This window comes from Asterias rubens, unplaced genomic scaffold (genome assembly GCF_902459465.1).
Source record: "Asterias rubens unplaced genomic scaffold, eAstRub1.3, whole genome shotgun sequence".
Classification (NCBI taxonomy): Eukaryota; Metazoa; Echinodermata; class Asteroidea; order Forcipulatida; family Asteriidae; genus Asterias; species Asterias rubens.
In genome coordinates, this window is record NW_022985707.1 from 118,971 (window position 1) to 144,264 (window position 25,294).

Consider the following 25,294-nt stretch of genomic DNA (forward strand, 5'->3'; position numbering starts at 1 on the left):
CCACAAGACTTAAACAGTCTATATAGCGTGCGTTCGTTTAGCTTCCCTGGGTCGACCCCGGTCTGCCCCGGTACGCTCGAATAGCTTTGACGGGGCTCACCTGGGTCAGCCCCCAGTCATGCCAGTGCCCTGCTTGTGGAGTGGGTCACTTGGGAGTGACCCGAGGTGCATGCCGTCACCACGAGAGGGCGAGTGTGATCATTCGTTTAGCTCTTGTCAGGGGCTCACCCGAGTGAGCACCACGGGGTAGACCCAAGGAAGCTAAACGAACGCACCCATTGCAAGTCTGGCATTGGGTGCAGGGAGAACAGACAAGACTTGGACAAGACAAGAGTGAAGAAAACAGATTCCTTTCTCATAACAGACGAACAGTGACTTGACAACATGTCCAATGCTGACGTTGTGGTGTATGTACACTGTACAGTTACCACACTATGTTCCGAGACCCTTGTGTTGCGACAACCCTAATGTACAGTATGTTATTTTTGTTTTGACCCTTACACCGACGTGTGTTTGCACTGTATACTCAGCACTTTCCCCAAAGATCTGTGAAAAACAAACCACAGGCATTTTACTCCGATGGTATTTGAACCCACAACCTTTGCAATTCTAGAACAGTGTCTCACCCACTTGGCCACTGAGGCTGTCAGAGTTAGCTAGAGGTACTGTAGTTTCATAATCCGAACCCCAACCTTAATGTTAACCCGAGGCAGGCCTCAAAATAACCCACGGCACCCACATAGCAATTGCCATGGTGCCCTGTGCTTTTGCTGTGGTGCCCTTTGCAAAGTTCAAATACAAGTTTTTACATTTTTCTCATCGAGGCGCCCTTACAAGAAGGAAATTGCTGTGCCCCTTCAAGAGTGAAGGAAATTGCTGTGCCCCTTCAAGAGTGAAGTCAAATTGCTCAACAATTTACTGCTAAGCACAAATTTAGCGGGACACCAATCAAAGATTGTGCATGTGACATGGTATTTTGGCTGGTAACCTTTCTCTGGTAAGCATAATTTGTTTGTGCTTTTGTCTATGAAATTGGGCCCTGACGAGGGGCTATCGGAACTAGGGTTGTCAGAACTATCAGTGTCGGAACATATGGGTGTCGGAACATAGGGTTGTCGGAACACAGACCAGTCACCACAAGTACAATGTATGTTTTCCTTTTTACCTAACTGTCCAGGGTCTCGTGTCATGATGGCAGTACTGGTATGGGGATGGTTGGGCTGTGGGTGTTGATCTGGTATGCTGCTCACCATTAGTGGCTGTGCCATGGGCATGGGCAAGCTAGTGCTTATTGCTGCAATGTAATGTACATAGGTATTAGGCCATACTGTTAATGAGGATGAGCAACGTAATCATAATAGACATTTAGCACACTGCAGTTATCGTTCGTCAGATCCCCTGTATACACAATGGCAATGATAGTTTGAATTCTCATTTCTTTTAAATAAGGGACCTGCCGTCGATTTCACCAAACTCATCCTAACTTAGGATTAATCTTAGGACTTAGGACTGGTTCAGTTCTGTATCAAAATACGTAGGACGCATTGAACCCATCCTAAGTTAGGACGGGTTACTCGTCCTAACTCGAAATAGGCTTGATCCTAGCGTTTCGTGAAATCGGCTGCAGTCTGTTTTCCCCTCTAAAGCATCAGTTTGGTTCACATTGGTTTGAGTAGGAGAAACATAAGATGACCACACTAAGATAAAAGTTTAGAGACCCCTTGCGTAAAGCAAAACGCTACAGGGACGCTGAGGTCACGCACACCAAAAAGCGGCTATCGTCAAATCTTCTTTAGCCTCAGTGAGAGCACTTATTGGCCTCAGTGAGGGCGCTCTTTGGGAGTGTGGCGTCATGTGCAAATAGACTGTATTGATTAACCCTTTTGTTGCTATGAAAGTCACAATCTTGTAGGACAAACCGTATGCGTGTCGTAACGTGTACATCAATGAAGTACGCAGCACGCAGCAGTCCCGGTTGGATTTCTACATGGCACACGTACGCACACCCTCCTCACTCGCTCACGCTCACAGACGCCATGTTGTAGGGCAGATTTGAATGGTGACGTCATATATCAATACGGTCTATTGTAGGCCGCTACTGAATTTATGGCTTTGGCTGTGGCTATGTCTGGAGCGCAGAAAACTCCTTTTCTCCTACAACAGTCATAGCCGTAGTCAAAGCCGCTTGATTCAGACGCGGCAATCAACTTTTATCACAGTTCAGCCATCTTGGGTTTTTTTCTCCCATTAAAATCTATGTAACAAAACTGAGTCTTGAAGGGGAAAATAGTCTGGTACCCCCTTTGGGTATGACAAGAATTAGCATCCCTCTTCACCATTGCATAGAGGGGAACCTGACAAACAAGGTGGCAGTTTGATAAACATCTACAGGTTTTCATTGTTTCTCTTAGTAGCAAGAAGGATTAGGCTTTTAAATAAATAAAAGGAAAAACAAATGATTTATGAATCAAATATGTTAATAATGTTAAAAAAGAAAATGGATCAGTGATAATAAGCCATTTTGAGACATGGTGGACACAGCACTAAGACCCTACTAGGTTTGGGTAAATTTGTTTGTAGACACCCAAAACCAAACAGTGCAATACTGTAGTGTCCACCATGTACCTAAAAAAGGCTCATAGAGATTTTACTGCAAAATCAACAACAACTGAAACGATGTTGGTATACTCATTTGGTTCTCTTATTGCCCACAGCTGCATGCCCAGTTAAAAACTGCTTACAACACCCTGAGAAGCATTTAACTCCACAGACAAGAAACGCAGAATTCTGTGGTAAGCAGCACAATGAAACTGACCAGGGGTCGATTTCACAAAGAACTAAGAACTAGTCCTAACTAAGGACTAGTCCTAGGTGATATTAAAAACCATAGGCTAGTCGACATGAGACTAGTCTTGACTCTTTGTGAAACCCACCTTAGGCCAAGATTTCATGACTCTGCATACCTGCCATAAGCAAAGAATCGGCACTTACTGAAGCAGAGATATCCGGCTAGATATCAAGCCTATTCAACGGGTTAGCAGGGAATATTTTTGCTTGTGCGCATGCATACCCCGATTTACTAGGCATTCGGCGCTTGCACAATAAGCGGAGAATGATAATTGTAAGCGCAAAATTCAGTGTTAAGCAGAGTCATGAAATTGGGCCCAGTCTTTTCTTTCTTTTTACATTCAAAAGATTTTAGCTAAACTAAATGTCTGAGTGGACATCTTTGCCTCAGGCTCCTGGGCAACCATTGTGATACCAGTAGGCACCTGTGGTGGCCTAGCCATAAAAAATAACTCGTAAATGGAATCACAATTATTGATTTTGGACCAACTAGTCACATGTAAATCCTAGGGGAATGTGTTATTCTCACTTCAATAATAGGCAACACATTTCGAAAAGTCACCATTGTTGCTAAGAAATCATTCAAATGTTGTTTCTACCATCATTCATGTACTTTTTTTGACTGTGAGTAATGTACCGGGATGAGTCGCATGAAAACAGTGGGAGGTCTTGGTAACAATAGTGCAGCTGTTTCACGCTCTATGGACAACCAGTTTGCTTTTCTTCAGAGGGTTTAAACCACAGCACTAAAAAAAACATTTAGTGTGGTAGTTGGACATTTCAAACGGTTTTCACAACACCGCTAAAGAAACAACATTTAGTTTGAGATCGTAGAATAACAAATAGTGTCAATAAAAAAAACATTCAGTTGGTCGAGATGATCCTAAAAAGGGAATGATTTCATCATTCCCACAAAAATCTTACACAAACAAATCCCCGGCACCTGACCTACTTCCTTAAGGAGGTCAAAGCGTGCTCCTCTTCTCAGATAACAGGGGCAGCGCAGAGGATGCGCCCCGCCCATGTCCTGGGCTCCTACCCCGGGAGTTAACGTGCTTGTATTTTTCATCCCTTGTCTTCCCCCAGGAAGTTGGCCTAATGTATAGAGGGGAAGTCCGCTAATTGGGTACAAATGGAGCGATTGTACACTTGGCACTTGATGAAGCTTGATATGAGGGTAGATGAAAAGTCTGACGAGAGTTGGGCGGGGGGGGGGGGGGGGGGGAGAGGATGGGGAGGGGGACTGACATTGATGTAGCGAGGGACCTTTTTATAAATGATTGTGTGGGTGGAGGGTGGGTGGGGGGGTGGGTGTCGCTGTCAGCAGCCCGGTAAATTTTCAGGCATAAAAGCATTATTTTGTACGATGTTTTGTAGGAACAAGGAAGGACAAGATGGTAAAGTTACAGTTGTTTGTACACATTAAGAATACATCAGAATACCTTCATGTTATTTGATCAGGAATAGAACAAAATTTTTGCCCAGTATCTTTTGACAAACAAGAGCATGTTTAACAGTGAAAACATGCGTTCAATTTCATGGTTCTGTTTTAACAGGAGCAATAGGTGCAGAACAGACCCCTTGCATTTGCCGCAAATTGTTGATGGAAGAGCTACCATTGGCTGAGAAACATGCGCATTGAGTACATGCGTGCATGTATCCATTGTTTGCCATCAAAGATGGTGGTCAATCATGTCAAGTGCAATCCATCTATTCCACAGTAAGGGGAACTGTGCTAAGTCTTAATTGAACAAGAATCTTTTAATAAAAATGAAGATCTTGACAAACTCACAATGCGGCGGCATCATCCTGTTGAAATCCGCCATCTGAGAAGTAGAGGGTCCAGGCACGCCCGGGTGCATCCTCTGCCCCATGCCGTGCTGTATACTACGTCCCATTGCCCCATTGCTGGTCCCCGCCGGGTGGGAGATGTTGTGCTCTACTTGGACGCACTCGCCTCCGAATTCATCCTTCACGAGACGGCCAGGAGGTCCCGCTACTTTTTGGTTTTTTGGAAAGAAAGAGAAGTTAATGTTAATAAGAAACTATTTTCTGAACACGGTTCGGGTTTATGAGTTTATGTTGGTCAGAAGATAAGTTGGTAACGTAACAATTTGCGCTACATAACTATGCATCTATGTTCATTATAAATTAATGTCGTGGCAGAGCAGTCAATCGTACTGGACCCAAGCTCTGGTGGTTTTTGAACATCAGAGTGTGGCCCTGTCTTGACAAGTGCATCTTATAGGCCCTAAAAGCAAGACACTTAACCGTGCGTATCCTTCAGATGGGGACGTACATATGTATACCTACATCTCATGTTTTGTGTAATGCATAGTTTTAAAAAAAAGGACCCAATGGGTTCGAGTCCTAGTCTTAATACATAGGCCTAATATACGAGCTTGTACAAAATCACTAGTAACCATTTTATGTTTTCACTGTTTTCCTCAAAAACAAAGATGACATTTCACATGTACATGTAATGTACAAACTGTTCTTTTATATTGAAAACCAGAGGATGGGAAATAATGAACTTGACAAAAAAACAATGGTGATGTACTGTCTTTTTAACACAAGCAGTGCATACACTGTACAAAAGAAGAAAAAAAAACGTATGGTATCTATAGCAGCTATACAAACTGACCTCTGAAAAAAAATTGCAGTGATGTTTCTGGGTGGCTTATAGTCCATGAAATATGCTAATCACATGCACGCATGCGTACAGACCCTGTTGGTTGGCAAACGCCATAGAGTTGTGCACTAAGCAGACCCGCAATCGCGTCTGCGTCACGCACCCATTAGCCGTGTACAAAACAGCGCGATGTTCCCTCATTTTGCCAACCAAAACGTTAGTGCGCACACGCTACGTGCAATTTACATATTTCATGGGAAGGGTCTATTGTGGTACTTATGTACCGTATATTTGGTTTTATTTATTTATTTATTTATTTAATTTTTTTATTTTCATTTTTTTTTTTTGGGGTGGGGGGGTTCATACTTGTTAAATGTAGAATTTACCCATTATTCACCTTATCTTAATTCGACTTCACAAATTTATAAATTCAACATTTTCTATGGAATATCATACACAATCCATTTATACTGCCTCATGGATGTTTTCTCGACAACAAAAAATTGTACAAATTCACAACTACATTATTCGCACAATCAAAACAAATTCTGACATTGTTCGTAAATTTTATCACCGGTCAACCATCAGCATTATCTGTATGAAGTATGTACTACAGTCAGCAGCAAACCATCAAGGCTGCACGGACACACAGTCATGCTGCACGGACACACAGTGATACCACACGTCCAAAAAAACAACATAACCCACAATGCAGATAATAAGTTTATTTGACATCATGATGAGTCATAAAATGAAGAGAGAGAGAGAGAGAGAGTGTGTGTGAGAGAGAAAGAAGAAATTGGCCGAGATATAGAAGGCAAGGCGCTGCGACACCAGCAGTGCAGTTAGTACACAAAATCAATAACTTGTGGTTGACAGTTTCAGGCCTAGAATTTGGCGGGGAATTTCCACAAGACAGCAGGGCTTGTAGCTCAAAATTTTTAATGGACCATAATTTGTTAAATTTTGATTGTAAAATTTTAAGTACATTAAGTGAATCAACTGGTCTTTGAAAATTACCATTAGTGTCCGGTGTCTTTAATGGACTGTAATTTGTTAAATTTTATTTGTTTAAAGACACTGGACACTATTGGTAATTGTCAAAGACCAGTCTTCTCACTTGCTGTATCTCAACATTATGCATTTAAAATAACAAACCTGTGAAAATTTGAGCTCAATCGGTCATCGAAGTTGCAAGATAATAATAAAAGAAAAAAAACCTTGTCACAGGAAGTTGCGTGCTTTCAGATGCTTGATTTCGAGACCTCAAATTCTAAATCTGAGGTCTCGAAATCAAATTCGTGGAAAATTACATCTTTCTCGAAAACTACTTCATTACAGAGGGAGCCGCTTCTCACATTGTTTTATACTATCAACCTCTCCCAATTACTCGTAACCAAGTAATATTTTATGCTTGAAATTATTTTGAGTAATTACTAATAGTGTCCACTACCTTTAATATGTGTAAGTGTATTGTGAAAGGCCCTACTTATTAGACTTACAATTTCTTTTTTAAACAAAGAGACCCCTCTGCGAGTCTGGCCTATGAGCTCAGTGGAGCCCTGTTCGAATCCCGGCTCATGTTTTAAAAACATACAAGAGTTTAACAGAATAGTTAAATGACATTGGATTGCCCATCAAAGGACCATGGAGGCAATACACTGTACAGATCCATGGTGGACAAATCAATCGCTACAAATGTCCACATCCAATCAACATGTATGTACATGTACTGGGTATAGACATGCCCAGCCACTGAGTTCTGTATGCATTTGGAGCAACATGGTCGTAACTGATTCTCAAGTTTCTCAAATGTTTCATATTGAGGTCTATGTGTACTGTAACCCTTGCACCCCCTGAGCAGATTTAATTCTGAACTTGATCCAAGATCAATGGTGATGTGTTTAAAGACAAATCACCATGCTCTGGAAAGGGGGGGGGGTGCCAGGTTTAACAGTGGGTGGGGTGTTACATTACAACACTAACATTCTACTGTGACACTTAACACTGGGGCCTCGCATAGAGCTCAGATCTGGTATGTAGCGAAGGTGTGAGACGCTGGAAAAACTAGGCCATGGGTGTTGAAATGTAAATTTATGTCTCTTTAGTCAAAGTAAATGAGAACATTTATGTCAGCTCCACTTCATCCTACAAATAATTGTACCCTTTCACCCCCACACCTGCAAAACAACAACAACAACAACAACAACAACAACAACAACAACAACAATAAAACCAACAACAACCACACAATAAAACAAAACCAACAAGCATTATTTAGCTTACCTGTATGTTGGAGAGTCAAACCTGACAAATCTGTTAAAAAAAACAAGAGACATTTGAAAGGTAAAATCTAAAATTTGAATAAGTAGTTGTTCATAAAATGATGAATAAATCAATTGACTGAATACTATACTGTACACATAATAATAATAATAATAATAATAATAATAATAATAATAATAATAAAGAATATTTATAGGGCGCCAAAATCCACCAAAATGAGGTGCTCAAGGCGCACAGGAGGGGAAACCACACACAGCAAGGAAAATAAGACAAATAGACCAGTTACATAAAGGCGAGATTAAACAAAGTGGTTTTCAACTTAACCTTGAAAGTATTGATGTTAGTAATATTGCGGATTTGTAGTAGGCAAGTTATTCCAGAGTGTGGGTCCAGCATGGGAAAATGACCTATCGCCCCATGACTTGCTACTCTTCGTAACTTGAAGCATGCATGTATTGGAAGATCGGAGAGATAGCACAGGAGTATAAGCTTTAAACCAAAGAAATGTTATATAGGAGCAGAACCATTGATGCAATGAAAGATAAGCAACAGAAGTTTGAAAGTAAGACGAGATTCGACTGGTAGCCAGTGTAGTGACTTCAGAACTGGTGTAATGTGAGTGTGTTTCCTGGTAAGAGTGACAATGCGAGCAGCTGCGTTTTGTAATTTTTGTAGTTTAGAAAGTTGAGTTTGGGGTAAGTGAAAAAGAAGACCATTACCGAAATCCAGCCGAGAAGAAATGAGAGCATGGACTATTTTCTCAGTGGCTGGACGGGTCAGGTATTTGCGGATCAAGCCAACATTTCTCAACCCTGGTAACGAACAGATTTACACACAATGGATATATGGCCTGACATAGACATTGTACAATCGAAAGTTATACCAAGATTTCTGCAAGAATGAGAGAGAGGAATCACAGAATCAGCAATCTTGAAAGAAGTAACATTGATCTTATCTAATTGAACCTTAGAACCAAATAATAGAAACTCAGACTTGGCACAATTCAATTTAAGACAGTACACACTCAACCAGCTACAAATATCCTCCACACATACATGTACTATGATTTCAAAATTTACAAAATGAATAGGCATGGTGGGGCATCCAAGTAAAAACGGGGGAGGGGTCAAAACAAAACACAAAGATGTGTTGAGCCATGCAGTGGTATGCAGCCACGATGACCATCCAAGGCCTGGAATTACACAAATGCCAAAAGCCTATTAAGATTTTCAAATGAAAGCGCCCTTCGGAAAATAATGGCCTTGCCCTCTCAAAGATAAACTTCTAGGCCTGCCTATCCCTCCTCCTCCCCTATGCCTCATAGCCTAGCCCATAACAAAATGCATCAGTCATACAATGTTACGTGTACTTTTTCTACAGCATGTACATGTATACGCATAAAGTATGTCAACTCAAAATCAGCACATTGCTGCAAGGCCACACCACATGTCCTGTCCAACATTAAAGACAGTGGACACTTTTGGTAATTGTCAAAGACTAGTCTTCACTGTTGGTGTGTCTCAACATATGCAAAAAATAACAAACCTGTGAAAATTTGCGAGATAACAATGACAGAAAAAACACCCTTGTCACACGAAGTTGTGTGCTTTCAGATGCTTGATTTCGTGAACTTCAGTTCAAAACCTGATGTCTCGAAATCAAATTCGTGGAAAATTACTTCTTTCTCGAAAACTTCGTCTATTACACACATGTACAATGTTTTATATTATCAACCTCTACCCATTAATCAAGAAAGGTTTTATGATGATAATTATGCTGAGTAATTACCAATAGTGTCCACTGCCTTTAAACTGGGTCTCAATTACAACATGAATGTGCCTTTGTGATGAACCTTCATGCTGTATAGAACAGACATGCACTCATGGTGCATTTACTCATAATTGACCCATGTGAAGTTTTTTGTAAGAGCCACGTACATGTACAACACAAGGTAAAGGATTTACTTATTTGTATGTCATCATGGATATTGTACACTATTTAGTACTAGCGGGGCTTCGGTTTCGGAGGAACGAGACCGCAAGACTTTTACAGTTGTAGCTCAGAATGTTTACTGGACGACTGGATGATTACTAACAAGACCAGACTCAAAATGAGAAGAGACTGGAATCAAAATGAGTTTTATCATCTAAACTGCTATTTGAACAAACACTTAGAGAAGATTCTGTTTTATGGGTGACACTCATCAAAATGAGAAGAGACTGGAATCAAAATGAGTTTTATCAACTAAACTGCTATTTGAACAAACACTTAGAGAAGATTCTGTTTTATGGGTGACACTCAGCACTCATCAAAATGAGAAGAGACTGGAATCAAAATGAGTTTTATCATCTAAACTGCTATTTGAACAAACACTTAGAGAAGATTCTGTTTTATGGGTGACACTCAGCACTCATCAAAATGAGAAGAGACTGGAATCAAAATGAGTTTTATCATCTAAACTGCTATTTGAACAAACACTTAGAGAAGATTCTGTTTTATGGGTGACACTCAGCAAAATGAGAAGAGACCGGAATCTAAATGAGTTTTATCAACTAAACTGTTTTATTTGAACAAACACTAAGAAGATTCTGTTTTATGGGTGACACTCAGCACTCATCAAAATGAGAAGAGACTGGAATCTAAATGAGTTTTATCATCTAAACTGCTCTATTTGAACAAACACTAAGAGAAGATTCTGTTTTATGGGTGACACTCAGCACTCATCAAAATGAGAAGAGACTGGAATCAAAATGAGTTTTATCATCTAAACTGCTCTATTTGCTGTTTTATGGGTGACACTCAGCACTCATCAAAATGAGAAGAGACTGGAATCTAAATGAGTTTTATCAACTAAACTGTTTTATTTAAACAAACACTAAGAAGATTCTGTTTAATGGGTGACACTCAGCACTCATCAAAATGAGAAGAGACAGGAATCTTAATGAGTTTTATCAACTAAACTGTTTAATTTGAACAAACACTCAAAGAAGATTCTGTTTTATGGGTGAAACTCTACACAACTGAAAGATATTTGTGGTGAGACACAAAGTCAACATTTGAATATCGTTCATTTGAGACAAAGAAGATTCAATTGTATTTATCTGTTGAAAAAAGCAGAATAAAACAGGGGAACAGAAGCAGACCATGCCATATTTCAACGACCAGAACCAAAATTCAAAGATTCTGATTCATGAGCTATTTTCAGCACAATTGAAAGAGATAACCTGTGAGACTCAAATTTGAACATCATTTTTTTTGAGACAAAGAAGATTCAATTGTATCTATTGAAAACAAAGAAGAGGAAAATAAAACAGGGGAAAAGAAGCAGACCACGCCAGCCACCAGCCGCCAGAGGCCCCAACTGACAGCTGCAGACAACGGGACTGCACCGTTGTTGCCGCCAAAATGCCTATTCCAGGAAAGCCTATCTTCCACCTCAGTAAATTTATTGTCTGGTTTCAGCCAACAGTTGCCAGCAAAATGTCAAGGCTAAGGTTAGAGCAGCTGTGGGATTGGTACATTGACTGTACTGGTGTCTCGTATGTAGTTTATAAATGTTTCGCTGGTTATATGTAAGAGCTCGGAAATAAACACTTAGACTGATACATGTGGAACATTACGCACATAATTGAAGGATTGGTACTTGGTGTGAACTTGAAGATCTGTTAGAATTGTTTAATCTTATACAATGCAACTTTGCCCCGAACAAGGAGAATAGCTTTTCTTTGTAAGGTGCTACCAACATATATGTGCAAGAAGACCTTTGATTGTTTTAATCCAATATAAATGTAGATTATCACAATAAAACCTGTGAAAGTTTCAATTAAAACTTTGGAGCGATTACGTCACAATCTGAGCAATGTGTTATACAGAAACTTTTCTCGGATTGAAAGTGTTTGAATTTGAATCCCTTTTAGGTTTCACTAAACGCAACAAGATTTTACGGCATTTTAACAGGTTAATTTGGATGGTGTGTTTAATGAAAACGTCAGGATGGGAATTAATTTACTCTGAACAAAACCTGTTCGTAGTTTGCCTCAAGGTTTAATGAGTCACAAACCACCTCAATGTCAAAATTTCAAAGACAAAAAAATGAAGCATTCTCCTGAAGACGTTCAGAGCATATTTATCTAATCGTTGAGTCTTTCCACGTTCAGAACCAGTACTATAAAAAGAGATATTCACATGGTGTTACTGCAAACTTCTCTTAGCTATAAATATATACTTCCCAAAAAACTATGCAAAGTTTCAAACCAAAGTTATAGACCTTACCTATTCCAGGGGATACGATTCTCTCGTAGTGATAGGGGTTCACACAAACGCTGTCACATTTCAGATCAAAAGCAAACTGGCAGAATTTGAGATGTTTGAGTTCGTTTTTGTGAAGGTCCGGCCAGCGCCAAATCCGTGCATAGATGACATGAGGGAAGCCCTTTCTGCCCGCAACCTGGTTCAAGTAAAACATTAATCAAAAAGTGGTTTAAATTTGATTAAGACTATCACAACCGCTGTAGAATAAAGTCCAACTATACCCACAAATGTTGCTGATACATTTCAGCCTTTCCGTGGTATTTGCACTTCATAGTAAAAAAATTAAAATGGTTATCGTTGAAGTTTTTACATTTATTTTGAAACAAGAACACCTAGTGCTTCTTCTTCTAAAAAGACTTTAAAAAAATATTCTTTATTGTTTTTATAGACCCTCAACAATTTTTTTCTTCTCTCTCATAATAGTGGTCTTTTCAAAGGGTCTTTCAAGAATTAATTAGTTTTTTTTACCTAGGCCTTCTACTTAAAAAAAAAAAAACACCCTTGAGTTTGTCAGGCGAGTCCTGGCAAATGCACTTAATGCACGTTGTAAGCAAAAGCTACCAAAGTATTCTGGGGATGATGTCTATGGAATGTTACAAAAGCACCCCCCAGCCCACTGGAACATACTACTATGCCCCTGAATTTAAAATTTTTTGTTAGAACAATGAATTATAACAGTGTACAATTGTAACCTGGCATACTGTCAGCAGATCATGTTGAACTACATACATGTACACTGCATACTGCACTGTACAATGTGCTCACATCTGCATAATTTACCTGCATTATTTAAATAATACAAGGAATGATAAACTGTAAACAAGAACAAACAAAAATATTTGATGAAACTGGGTATTTTAAGACAGTATTCTTAAGTTAGATTTGGGGCCATCAATAAAGAAATTACTTATCACATACTCAGCCTAACACACAGTCTAATGCCATTAGAACTTGACACCAAAATTTGTGGTTTCTTATCAACCTACTCTGCCAAGCATAGTGAGAAAAAAGTCCTTTCCCCAATCACAAAACAATATGATAATTTCTAGTAAGGGTTCTCTCTATGGGTTTGAGTGGTTCGGAAAAGAACCGGTGGTTTAACAACTCAAGGTTTCGACCAGACAGTGTTGTTAAACCACCAATTATTTTCAGAACCACCCCAACTTTACCATGTTTAATCGAAGCCTTTTCAGATTATTTTTCCTTTAAATGTTGCTTCACGTGTTTCTTCCTTTGATGAAAAGATTCAATTTCAAGTTCTGAGTGTTCTGAATGATATAAAATGTTCTTGTTATGCAGTATCATGTTTAGTTAATGTATATTTTCTCACTTGTCATGCGAGTCACAAACTTCTGTCACGCGAGTTAACAAATTTTCAATTTTTTTTTTTACTTTTTATTGTGTACTTTTTATTGTATAATATAGTGCTTCTCTTGTACTTAAAAAAAATGTGATCCGGAACTAAAAAGTTCCTCTGAGTTCTCACGACGGGGCAATGGCATACAGGGATGCAACACCTTTCATTTTTTGGCAGTCACGCGAGTCACATTTTTGGAACTCCTATAAAAACATGATACCTACACAATTTGTTTTCCTTTTTTTTTTTTTATTATAGGGCTCTTCACTAAGTTTATATAAATTGAGTTACATGAGAGCCATGTGTTATATTTTGGAGTATAGATCTTTCAAAAGTTGCAAAACCAGTGAGATTGTCACGCGAGTCACAATGGAATGGCTGATTTGATTAAGACTATCACAACCGCTGTGGAATAAAGTCCAACTATACCCCAAAATGTTGCTGATACATTTGATTAAGACTATCACAACCGTTGTGGAATAAAGTCCAAACATACCCAAAGATGTTGCTGATACATGTATGAAGAAAAAAAGAAGAAAAATCACAAATAAAATCCATTTTCACTTCTGTAACTCTCACATTTTTCACTACTTTGACTAATCTACCCATCCACAGTGTTCACTTTTCTCAATTTCACTGTTCTCATTGTCACTGCTCTCCCCATTTGCACTACTCTCACAATCACTACACTCATTTTTCACTACTGTAATCATTTTTGCTACTCTTGTTTTCACTACTCTCACCTTTTTCACAACTCTCGTTAACTGCTCTTCCCTCCCATTTTCACAACTATGGTCAATTTGAATAAACAATTAAAAACATGTAGTAAAGTAAATAAAGTAAAGTAATAAATAAATTAATAAAAACAAATTCTAGTCAAGACATGCATAGATCTACAAAAATACTGAAAATGTAAAAGGTAAACAACTGATCAACAAAGCACCAGTGCAAACAGAAAATATTAATTTGACATTATATTGGTCATGCTTTTGTTTGAACATTTAGAGTCTGTCCCACATCCCCCACCTCCTACTTCCTGCAGAACTTAAAAACAACTCAAGTCTATAACATACGTACAATTAAAGTTAAGAACCTGTTCATGAATGTATTTAAAATTATCAGTAGAAAAAAAAACTAGACATAATGAACCTGTACAAAAATTTCCAAAGTCCTTGACCACAATTTCACCCTTTAGAAAAGTCTTTTGTTGCTAGTTTTAAATCCACATTGAACATGCTCGCTGTTCCTACAATTAAAAGAGGATTACAGTACTTAAAGGCAAAGTGTATAGCGCCCTTGGATTTTTTGTTAAATGTTCATTTGTCTTAATCCTTCGTGTATCAAAAAGGAATACAGTACTTTAAGGCAAAGTATACAATTGGAATTTAAAAAAGTACATTTCAAAAGGTGACGTCGAATTTTTTAAAAAAATATCACTGCTAATCCGGCGAGCGATTGTGTCAGTGTAGGAATAATAATCCCTAATAGGAACACACAATGTAAAAAATGGTACTAGAACTAGACAGAATAAAATTCAAATGTGGCCACGTTTTAAAATTCCTATACATTTAAATTCTATTCAATATCTAAAAATATACTACATTTGACCATGGAGCAATAGCTCCATGATTTGACTTCAATTCAATTCTTGTTATTGGGGGGAAGGGACTTCAAAGCAAATCAGCAATAAATGAAACTTTACCAACTTAAAACACAACAACACCAAAATCCCATTCTAACACAACAGATGAACAGAAACCACCGAAAACACAAATCAGCGTCTGTGAACCCCCCAAAAATCCATCAGTGTAGTAGGAGTAGAGTAATCCTGGGAAACACAAGATCCCATTGCGCTCAAGTTGGCATATATTCCAACATATTCCATCCAAGCCGGGATATTGGGACAAATTCATTAGAGCTCTGCGATCAGACAACTGGTCTCCACAGTGGCTCCAGTTGGCTGTGGTTCTAGGGGACAGTCCATACATAATTCAATAGCCACAAATCCATTACTGCCAATATTTTGTCACTGGAACCTTCAATACATCTGTACTGGAGATTAGTTTTCCCGAAGGTTTACCGTGGCTGGAAGATGCTATACATGTAGTAGTGTAGGCTTTTTATCTGTGCCCTTTGTGTACATAATGTGTACAGTGTACATTTCACCAAGAAATGTAAACGGTTTCTGGTTAAATAGTGGCATTCTATGAGTTGATAATTAAAGGCAGTGGACACTATTGGTAATTGCTCAAAATAATTATTATCATAAAACCTTTCTTGGTGACGACTAATGGGGAGAGGTTGATAATATAAAGCATTGTGAGAAACGGCTCCCTCTGAAGTGCCATCGTTTTCGATAAAGAAGAAATTGTCCATGAATTTGATTTTGAAACCTCAGATTTAGAACTAAACGTACAAAACTTCGTGTGACAAGGGTGTTTTTTCTTTCATTATTATCTCGCAAGTTCGATGACCGATTAAGGTCAAATTTTCACAGGTTTGTTATTTTATGCATGTGTTGAGATACACCAACTGTGAAGGCTAGTCTTTGACAATTACCAATAGTGTCCACTGCCTTTAAAGAGATGGTGGAATACACCATTCCTCTACATAATTCACCTTCATACATAAATGTACTACGTGCATCAAACTACACTTTGTTATTCCAATTTTCAGTTAACACAAAATGTTGTTGATTTAACAAAAAAAAGTTTTTCTATTATTACCTACATACCTGTAAATATACTATGGATACTTATAAATATGTAAATCGCAAATTACAATCACTCACTAAAATACTCGTTACATGTTGAAATTTGATTTTGGGGGTTGAACAAAGAATTGACTAGAGTGGGATTCTTTGTTCAACCCCCAAAATCATTTCAAAATTTACCCAGTCAGTTTCCCTTGTGGTTTATATTGATATGTTGAAAATTTGTGACCAACTCAGAGCAAAATAAGAATGGTAGACCCTGTGTGCCCATGATAGTACTTTAGTTCTTTTCAACAAAAGTTTATTTACAGAGGCCACAGCTGTCTTTACATTGGTTGGCTGTTCTTGGCCTAGATGCCCTTACATGTACAAAAAAAAACATACAAATGTAGACTTTCTGACATTCAGCGAAAGTGACCTTGCCCCTTGAGGAATGCAAATACTGGACCAGATTTCAAGAAAAGCAAAAGATGTACAGGCACCGGTCAAAAACGGTAGCCTATCAATGTAATAGATTGTATTTTGGCTGGTAACCTTAATCTGATATTGAGCATAAAAATTGGGTACCTGTTATAAAAAGTACACAAACTTAAAAGTACCTAATATCAAACAATCATATGTACATTGTTTGGTTCACCTTAAATTGCAGTCCTGTTTTAGAGTTAATAACCCGTGTTACATTTTGTACACATTTACGATACATGGTTATGCTCCATAGATGATAGTTAACGCTTAAATTACATGTAATGGTCGCAGTTAATTGTATCCTGTAGTGACAAGGGGGCAGTGACTAGCATTGACAATGACAGAACATCACTCTGTATTCCAATAGAATACATGCACTGTATAATTAACAACACACTGTCAATTATTAGATGAAAGGCCTATGGATTTGAGCAATGGGGATTATCCGTCCACGGTTTCTTGGAAATTCTCAATGCTTCCTTGGTGATTGAATTAAAACACACAAAGATGTGTGTACTTTACAAGGTCTGCTGTATCACGTACACCTACTACTACTATGTGTTAGTATACTTTATGCACGTATACGTACGTGCTTTAACCCTAAACCCTGACCATAACCTGTAGTTTTCAAAGACACTGGACACTATTGGTAATGTTGTCAAAGACTAGCCTTCACAGTTTCTGTATCTCAACATTATCTATAGACTATGCATAAAACAACAAACTTGTAAAAGTTTGAGCTCAATCGGTCGTCAAAGTTGCGAGATGACAGAAAAAAACTCCCTTGTCAATGTCACACAAAGTTGTGCGCTTTCAGATACTTGATTTCGAGACCCTAAATTTCTAATCTAAGGTCTCAAAGTCAAACTCGTGGAAAATTACTTCTTTTTCGAAGACTACATTACTACAGAGGGAGCCGTTTCTCACAATGTTTTATACTATCAACCTCTCCCCGTTACCAAGAAAGGTTTTATGCTAATAATTATTTTGAGTAATTACCAATCAGTGTCCACTGATGTGGAAAGAAGGAGATATTGCACCACACCCACGTACAAGTTATAATATCAATATAAATCCACTTTGTGGAATCTTTAATGCCTTAAATGTTGTCCATGCCCTAAAGTATCTCAAATAATGAAGAGTGCATGTTACTTGGAGCTGTGAATGTGTAGGTTGACCGTTGATTACATAGGCCTACGACTCTTCACAGGGCAAACTTAATCATGAATCATGTAAACAATGTGTTAAACAAATTTGGAATAAATTTTTATGTACAGTAGTGTACATTTTGTTTTATTTCAGTTGTACTGTACTTGAACCCATGGAGGTTCATAATAACTACGATTGTTTAATTGTAGAGATACTGTATGTTTATGGCGTAATTTAAGACAAGAGACTGGGCTACAACACATTTACTGCAAGGTGTGTAGAGGGCAAGGTCATTGGTTGCTTCTGTGGCCCTAGTCCAAATTCATAGAGCTGCATAAAAAGGCAGCAAAATTTTGCAGAACTGTTTTTCTTTTTTTAAATATGTCCAATGTAGATTGTGGATTAGATTAGGTTCATTGCGATTTATTATACAAATACCATGAGTACAATCAAAATTGCTCATGGCTTTGTGCTTAAAAAGACAACATATGAAACAAATGATCTAACAGCATTACAACTGTTGTTAGAATAGACTTGTCTGAATAGCTGTACATTTTGTTAGACAATTTTACAACTTTTTCCAACAATCTAGATCATTTTTAAAGCAAGTCGTATCGACTAGAATGACAATTCTGTACATGTTTTTGCAATGAACAAACCATGTGTTGCAACTGTCAAAGGAATCCATATTTTTCTAAATCACACTAAAATCCTTCCTGTCTAGTCAGTGTCACCATTATAAAGCCCTGACATCATCCACCACAAACAAAACATTTTTGACAGATTCCAAAATTAAAAACTTGGTTTTGATTCTGTTAGAAGAGCTGCAAAACCTCCAAAGTATGCAGACTAAAATTGATTGGTGCCAATACATTATCCACATGTGGCGCTGTCACAAAATCTAGGTTGCCAAAACGTCTGGACGTTACACGTATACAAAAGTGTGTCACCATTTTGAACTCGCACCAGTTCATAAACAGTACACGTTTTTTAGGCTAAAATAGTGTAAGACAGTACAGTTTGCGGACCTTAAAATATGTCTGATTATTAAGTACGTACAATTACACATTGTTTTTTAACGTGCCCGTCAATCATGGGTACACATTTTAGTGGTTATTTACAAGATTGTACTTTTAAACTTAATTTGAGGATGGCAGTCAATATTGGCTCCCAAAGGTAGTTGGGCATAGCTGAGGGAACTAGTTTTAAAACTTCCAAAGAGCTAAATAAAATCAACAATTACTGTGGTGTCCAAGGTATAATGCTTAAGCTGTGGTGCCCATTGCAAAGTTTCAACACAACATTTTCCTCATAGAAATGTCCCTATTTAACCAGATAAAATTGTTGTTGCCTTTCAATACAGTTGTCGCAATCAGCTCCTCACAGTTTAATTATTCGATATATTTGTTTACATTAAATGAACTTGTTTGTTAAAATCTACTGACAATTATTTAACATCGTCTACAAACCTTAACACCTTCTCTCTCATGTACAACGAACATGTACTTTTGTTTAATTTTAACAATTCAGTGATTGTTTGCCCTTGTACTGTAAATCTGTAGTACCCTAGCTACACATATACTGTTAACAATTCCAGAGGAACCGTACAAATTCAAGGTGCAGGGTCAGTTTTGTAATAGTTATCCAGAACCGAAGATACCTAGAGACAGCTTTAACCATACCCCCCCCCCTCCCTCTCCTACCCACCCACCTTCCCCTCAGTCAGTCAATCAGCTGTGAGACACAAGACAACAAGTCCCGGCCGGCCATTATAATAAAACACACTGGGACAAAACAGGAAAATAACAAGCCTTCTGTGGCCCTAAATTAATCACATCCTTTTTTCAAAATTGCCCGGGCATTGGGACCGATAACAAATAATTGAAGCAAAGCAGTGCTCACTTGATGACATGCTTTCATCGCAACGCTACTACATGAAGGATTTAAGTAGTGCTGTAATCATTTACATGTAGGACACATGCATCAATACAGTCGACAACTTTGTGTCAGTTTAGCAATTAAAAAGATGTACGTTGTAACTTGATGCTCATAAATCTATCTTTACAATGTGTGAATGGCAGCATCTTGTATCTCTAACAATAAAAGAGATGTTCAATAAAGGTCACACATGGGGTAATACATTTTGCCACTATGCCCTGTGCTTTTGCTGATGATGCCGTTTTGCAAAGTTCCAACACAAGTTTACATTTGTCTCATAGAAGTGCCCCAGGGAAGGCCTGCATTTTTGTGTCAACACTGTCTCAGACAGTTCTTGGTGCCCTTTCACTGAAAAATCTTAGAGTCAACGGAAAACTTTTGAAGGAGCACCAAGGTCAAGACCAATGGCAACGGAGACCATGGCCCCCGTTACCCATTTGTAATTCTAGGCCTACCCCCCCCCCTTTGAGCACACTAAATATCACACAAAAATCGACTTTACCTGTAATCTCCCATCCAACGTTCTCTGTATTGTCACACATTTACTAGGGTGGGCACCATTCGTCGTTATGGCCGTGATCAAACTGTCCAGTTCATCTCTCTTCTCTTTTAGTTTTTTTACGAGGCTCTCGATGGCCCGTTTACCGAAGCTCTCTGATTCGCCGCCTTGCCTGTGGCACATGAGGCTGTGCACGATGCTCAGACATGCGTCCGCTGATGTAGGGGCACTCGTTGCCATGATGGCTACACTCACAAGGCTCATCGGAGTGACATCTGAAGAAATTGGAAAATAATGTCATTTGCTGTATGCCCACCATCAGGTTTTAAAATAACCAACAGCACCCACCAACAGCAATAGACCGATCCATTAAGCCCCGCCCTATTGCGTATTGACTGATTCACAAGACATTGCACAACCAAAAGTCTGACACTATATGGTCCGACATGCGTGCGCGTATGCTTGGCGCCAAGGCAGAGTTGTGCAGTTGTGGCATTGGAGAGGATCACGTGTTCTTGCTCACATGTGCATCGTGCGCATAGCCTAATGGATCGGTGTATTGTCGTGGTGCCCTGTGCTTTTGCTGTGGTGCCCTGTGCTGGTCAAGGATCCTCCTGTACAAATTTAAATTTTCCTCATAAAAAGAAGTGCCCCTTACCACAGGATAGTTGCTGTGCCCCTTCAACCAGAATTCAAGGCCTGGCCCAGGGCCTGGCCCATCTAAATAATACAGTAGTAGCTACATGTCGATCAAGGCACTTCACATTATTTATATATTATTTTTTGGGGGGGAGGGGGGGGGCACAGTACTGTGTGAGGCACTGGTCAATGCTGAACGCAGAAAACTTGCACACAACATGGAGCTAACACATGTATAAAAAGGTAGTGTAGCTCCGTGCACACGATGGATTGGACCACACATGATACATGTACATTCTATTAATGTCCACATGTTTAAAAAGGCACTTTTTGGTTGGTCCAGTCGCTCGGACTTGTATAAACTAGGTGCATTAAGGCCATGAGAATGAAAATGATAGATTTGCGTCTACCGCCCGCATGCTCTGAAAGCTACCGCCGAAAAATTTCATTATTTTCACAAACTTTCATTATTTTCACAAAAAAGTTCAAATCATCAAACAAGGGTAAAAGGTTATATTTACGCATTTTAGTAGTAGTACTATACAAGGCAGACATTCCGCCGCGATCGTGATTGTGATCGCGATCGTTTTATTTCCAGTAAAACCATATCTGCTGTCGTTCATCTGTCGAGCGCAATCAACAAATTTGAGCACAAATATTCTGCGCAATTTTTAATTTGCGCTATGCAGAATAGGCAAATTTGTGTATCGAGCTCCAGTTTGCGCAATTTAAAACTTTCATTCTCATGGCCTAACGTTCATGTAACCCTCCTTATCGCAACAAACTAACATGATTCTGTCTAGTTGCGATAACTTAACCCTCCCCCGACGAGGGTTTACGTTATCCGACAAGGCGAGGGTTACGTTATCGCAGAGATTCTGTCAAGCTTTCTAGTTTGTTCTTTGCAAAGGAATTAATTCCTTTGCAAAGAATTTTAAGTTTAACAGCTGAACAATAAATAATCAATGCTGTTTTATTTATTCTTAATTCTTATTCTCAAGTACTGAACTTCTTGAATTGAGTCTTATATTCCATAATTATAATCTATTCTTACCTCACTCACCACTTCACACACAGTCACAGTCAAAATGGTCAAACCATAAATCAAAGGTCTCTGGTTCAACCAAGGTCAAGGAGGAATAAGAATGAGGAAGATATTGTGTTGTTATTCCTCCATCATGGTTCAACAGAAATCAAAGTATAAACGAAGCAGTTAACTAATTTCTATTTGTCGTAAAAACACGTAAGCAAGTACAAAAGTAAGCAAACTTACCCAATATTGTTCGACTATTTCAACCAGCCCTTCAGCCAGCTTGTTTGTTTACACACCCGATAGAATTCCAACATCAAGTTGTACCATATTATAACAAAATATATACTGGAAAGACCAAAACCTCACGCAAGAGAACTCAACAAACATCACATTCTGAAGCAATTCCACGTTAGAAAATGTGTAGGCAGCAGAAGTCCATTTCTCACACACCGTAAAGCTGTCTCTGTCATGAGATTTGTGACGAGTTTTAGCCACCACACACACATGCACTGTACAGCTACTCGGCATGCAATGTGCACAGTATAAAATATACAGTACATGTACAGTACACACGCGAGAATACGGCACTAGGCTTTGGCGACCAATCAAAAAGATTGTTTCATGAAGCACACATGACTCACGCACAGGTTGTCCAATCAAAAACGTTGTGAAACCGGTCCTGGCCGAAAACAACTTGTTCTACCAACTGCGAATAATTATCAGCTTTCCCATTTGCAAATGGTCGAAAGGGTCACAGGTAACAGAACTACGCCCATTTCGGAATCACTGGGAGCCAAGTTCAGCCATTATGTAATATTTTTGGTGTAGATTATGTAACACATGCAGTGACAAAGGTGGGGTGGGGGGGGGGGGCATAAAGTTAGCAAAAATAACAGTCCCTACAAAATAAACATTGTTGGACTGATGGCGGAGTTGTACATTGTGTGTCTCGTCCTTGGAACCATGATAAGGAGTTTATACCGTGGAAGGGGTCTACAAGTTTAAAAAAAAAAACTATACCTAATTCTCTGTAGAATTTCGTACAGAACCTTCCGTGTGATATATTTTGTGTTGGCGGCTAGCCCCATCGAATTATTTATGGATTCTTGTAGTTTATTAATGATATTGTTGGGTTTTGGGAATTTATTTTTTTCAGTTATTCATTTAATTCATTTGTATTATATTACCTATTTATTTATTTTTCTCTTCTTTTTTTCAAAGTGATTTGATTAATATTTTTATTTTAAATTTGTGCCGCCTATTTTTTGCCCCCAACCACTATTAAACTCAGTAGGCCTATGTGACACCGCAAAAGAAAGGCCTATCTATCCGGGAAGATAGTACCACACCTATGCCCTTTTCAAAACCCCGGCTTCGGCTTGGATTCGGCCGGCTTCAAGCTCCATCCTTGCTTCTGAAGCCCTTAGAGCAGATACGCAAAACACGTGCAAGTCAAGGCAACCCGGCGGGGCCAAGCTAGCCCGAGCCGAATCCAAAGGCGAAGCCGTGGTTTCGAAAAGGGCCAGAGGTGGACCAGCTCTAGGCCAGAGTGAGCTTTCTACGTGAGCCCTTTCTAAATACACACAACTGCACAGCCCTCCGTCGAAGTCGACTCCCTGTTTAAATTGACTGCAAATTTCCCTTATACATGTAGTGGTGACATAATTATACTATTTGCCAATTCACAAATGAGTAACTGATTGCACAATCACTATAACAATATTGTAAATCTTATAGCTTTAATCCAGCGATTATTAATTGTGCCGGCTTAGCTAAGTGGTTACTTCGGTTGAAACTTTAAAGACTACTTTGAATTATTCCCGTACCACTGGTGCAACCCGGCATTTGTTTCCACAATTTTTTTTTTTTAAATGAAACAGTTTTTGTAACATTTTGCTGTACAGTTAAGAAAATTGTATTTAAATTTGGCTTTTCTTTCTTTGAGTATTAAAGTTGCGTTTTGGATTAATTTTTTTGATTTGTACAAATAGTTTGGCTTATTTATAGACGAAGAAATCTAAATAGTTTTGATCGGGTTTTTGTACGGCTTGATCACACTTTTATTTAAAATGGAACAGTTTTTGTAACATTTTACTGTACAGGTAAGAAAATTGTAGGTATTCTTTTATTATTAAAGTTGCGATTTGGATTTCAAAAAAATTATTTGTACAAATAGCTTGGCTTATTTTAATAGAGGAAGAAATCCTATAGTTTGGACCGGGTTTTTGTACGACTTGAATTCACCTTGCCATGGTTATCATCGTGATTAAAACCGATTGCCACGTTTTATTAAAACATGAGAAGCCTGTATCGCTTATGTTTGTAACTCATTTAATTGAAATCGTCAATTGGAACGCTGGAACCACAGAACACGTAGGCTCCCTATACGCTCCCGATGAAGACGATGTCACGTATACATGTCGCGCCGGTAAGCATGATTAATTCTGTACCTCAAAAAATGCGTAGTTACTGTTGTTGTTTTTGGGGAAAAGATTGTTTCCAAATCGATTAAAAAAAAGGGATCTTTTTTAGGATGGCAATTCTATACTATAGAAAACCAAAAGTGCGCGCCGGTCAACCACTTACTGTCATCGCCGCACGTGTCCCGTCACGGTCCCATAAACCGTTCCGGCGATGTTATCTCATCCGTCGCGTCGTGTCGTCGCCATTCCGTCCGTCCACGCCAACCCGTCGGCACTTGCATCTCCATAGTCATCTGTGCTCCTCCCAAAGTGACAACATAAATAAAACGACTGAAACGAGCGACTTGGTATAGTCTACGAAACCCGTTGGCCTATCATTCGAACTTGGCATTGAGCTAGTGTCACCCATTCACGAATAGTACACAAAACATGAATGTGGAAACATTTGTCAATACCGTCCTCACATATATAATAGTATATTTCCACAAAATTTACTTGTGCCGGCGTAGCCGTGTGGATACTTCGAAAAATTTGAAATTACCATTGGCAATCGCAAACGTACTGTTCCACTGGCGCAATCCGGCACTTTTTTTTCTCAAACTATGTGGTTTTCAAACTTTGTCATGTTTGATGTGTGTTTTGTACAAGCTGAATCTAGTACCTATAGAATGTCTTCTTTCCCCAAAATCTCGAATATTATCATATTGGTGTCTTAACAAATCAAAAATAATCTTTTGATTGAATTTGTTTATTATTGATAATTACATACAAACAGCCCTTTAGATAAATATTTAGCTGTGTGTGTGAACACGATTCGCACACAACACGCTTCCGTGTCCCCTGGTTTGGTACCCCCTCTTTAAAGTTCTATTACATAACTATGGCCAATACAGATCGTAATGCCTATTCACGAATGGGTGAGTGATTGCACAATCACAAATGAATTTTATAATATAAAGCTCTAATTCAACTCATTATGCCCGTGCCGGCCTAGCTAAGTGG

The 25,294-nt window shown here is 38.8% G+C and overlaps 1 protein-coding gene across 3 annotated transcripts in view; it reads right to left on the reverse strand.

The window, feature by feature from the left end:
* LOC117305889 (mothers against decapentaplegic homolog 4-like) overlaps positions 1 to 22,391 on the reverse strand; it is a 34,587-nt gene extending 12,196 nt beyond the window's left edge. Inside the window, exons 1-6 of one of the 3 annotated variants that reach the window (XM_033790774.1) lie at positions 22,110 to 22,391; positions 20,201 to 20,472; positions 12,038 to 12,212; positions 7,766 to 7,795; positions 4,640 to 4,843; positions 1,166 to 1,294 (exon numbers count right to left, since the gene is read on the reverse strand). In XM_033790774.1, the coding sequence (XP_033646665.1) occupies positions 1,166 to 1,294; positions 4,640 to 4,843; positions 7,766 to 7,795; positions 12,038 to 12,212; positions 20,201 to 20,461 (799 nt within the window). In that variant the 5' untranslated portion in view covers positions 20,462 to 20,472; positions 22,110 to 22,391. Of the gene's footprint in view, positions 1 to 1,165; positions 1,295 to 4,639; positions 4,847 to 7,765; positions 7,796 to 12,037; positions 12,213 to 20,200; positions 20,473 to 22,109 lie in introns of all 3 variants that reach the window. The other 2 variants (XM_033790773.1, XM_033790775.1) reach the window with 2 other exon arrangements.
* Positions 22,392 to 25,294: the final 2,903 nt, after the last annotated feature.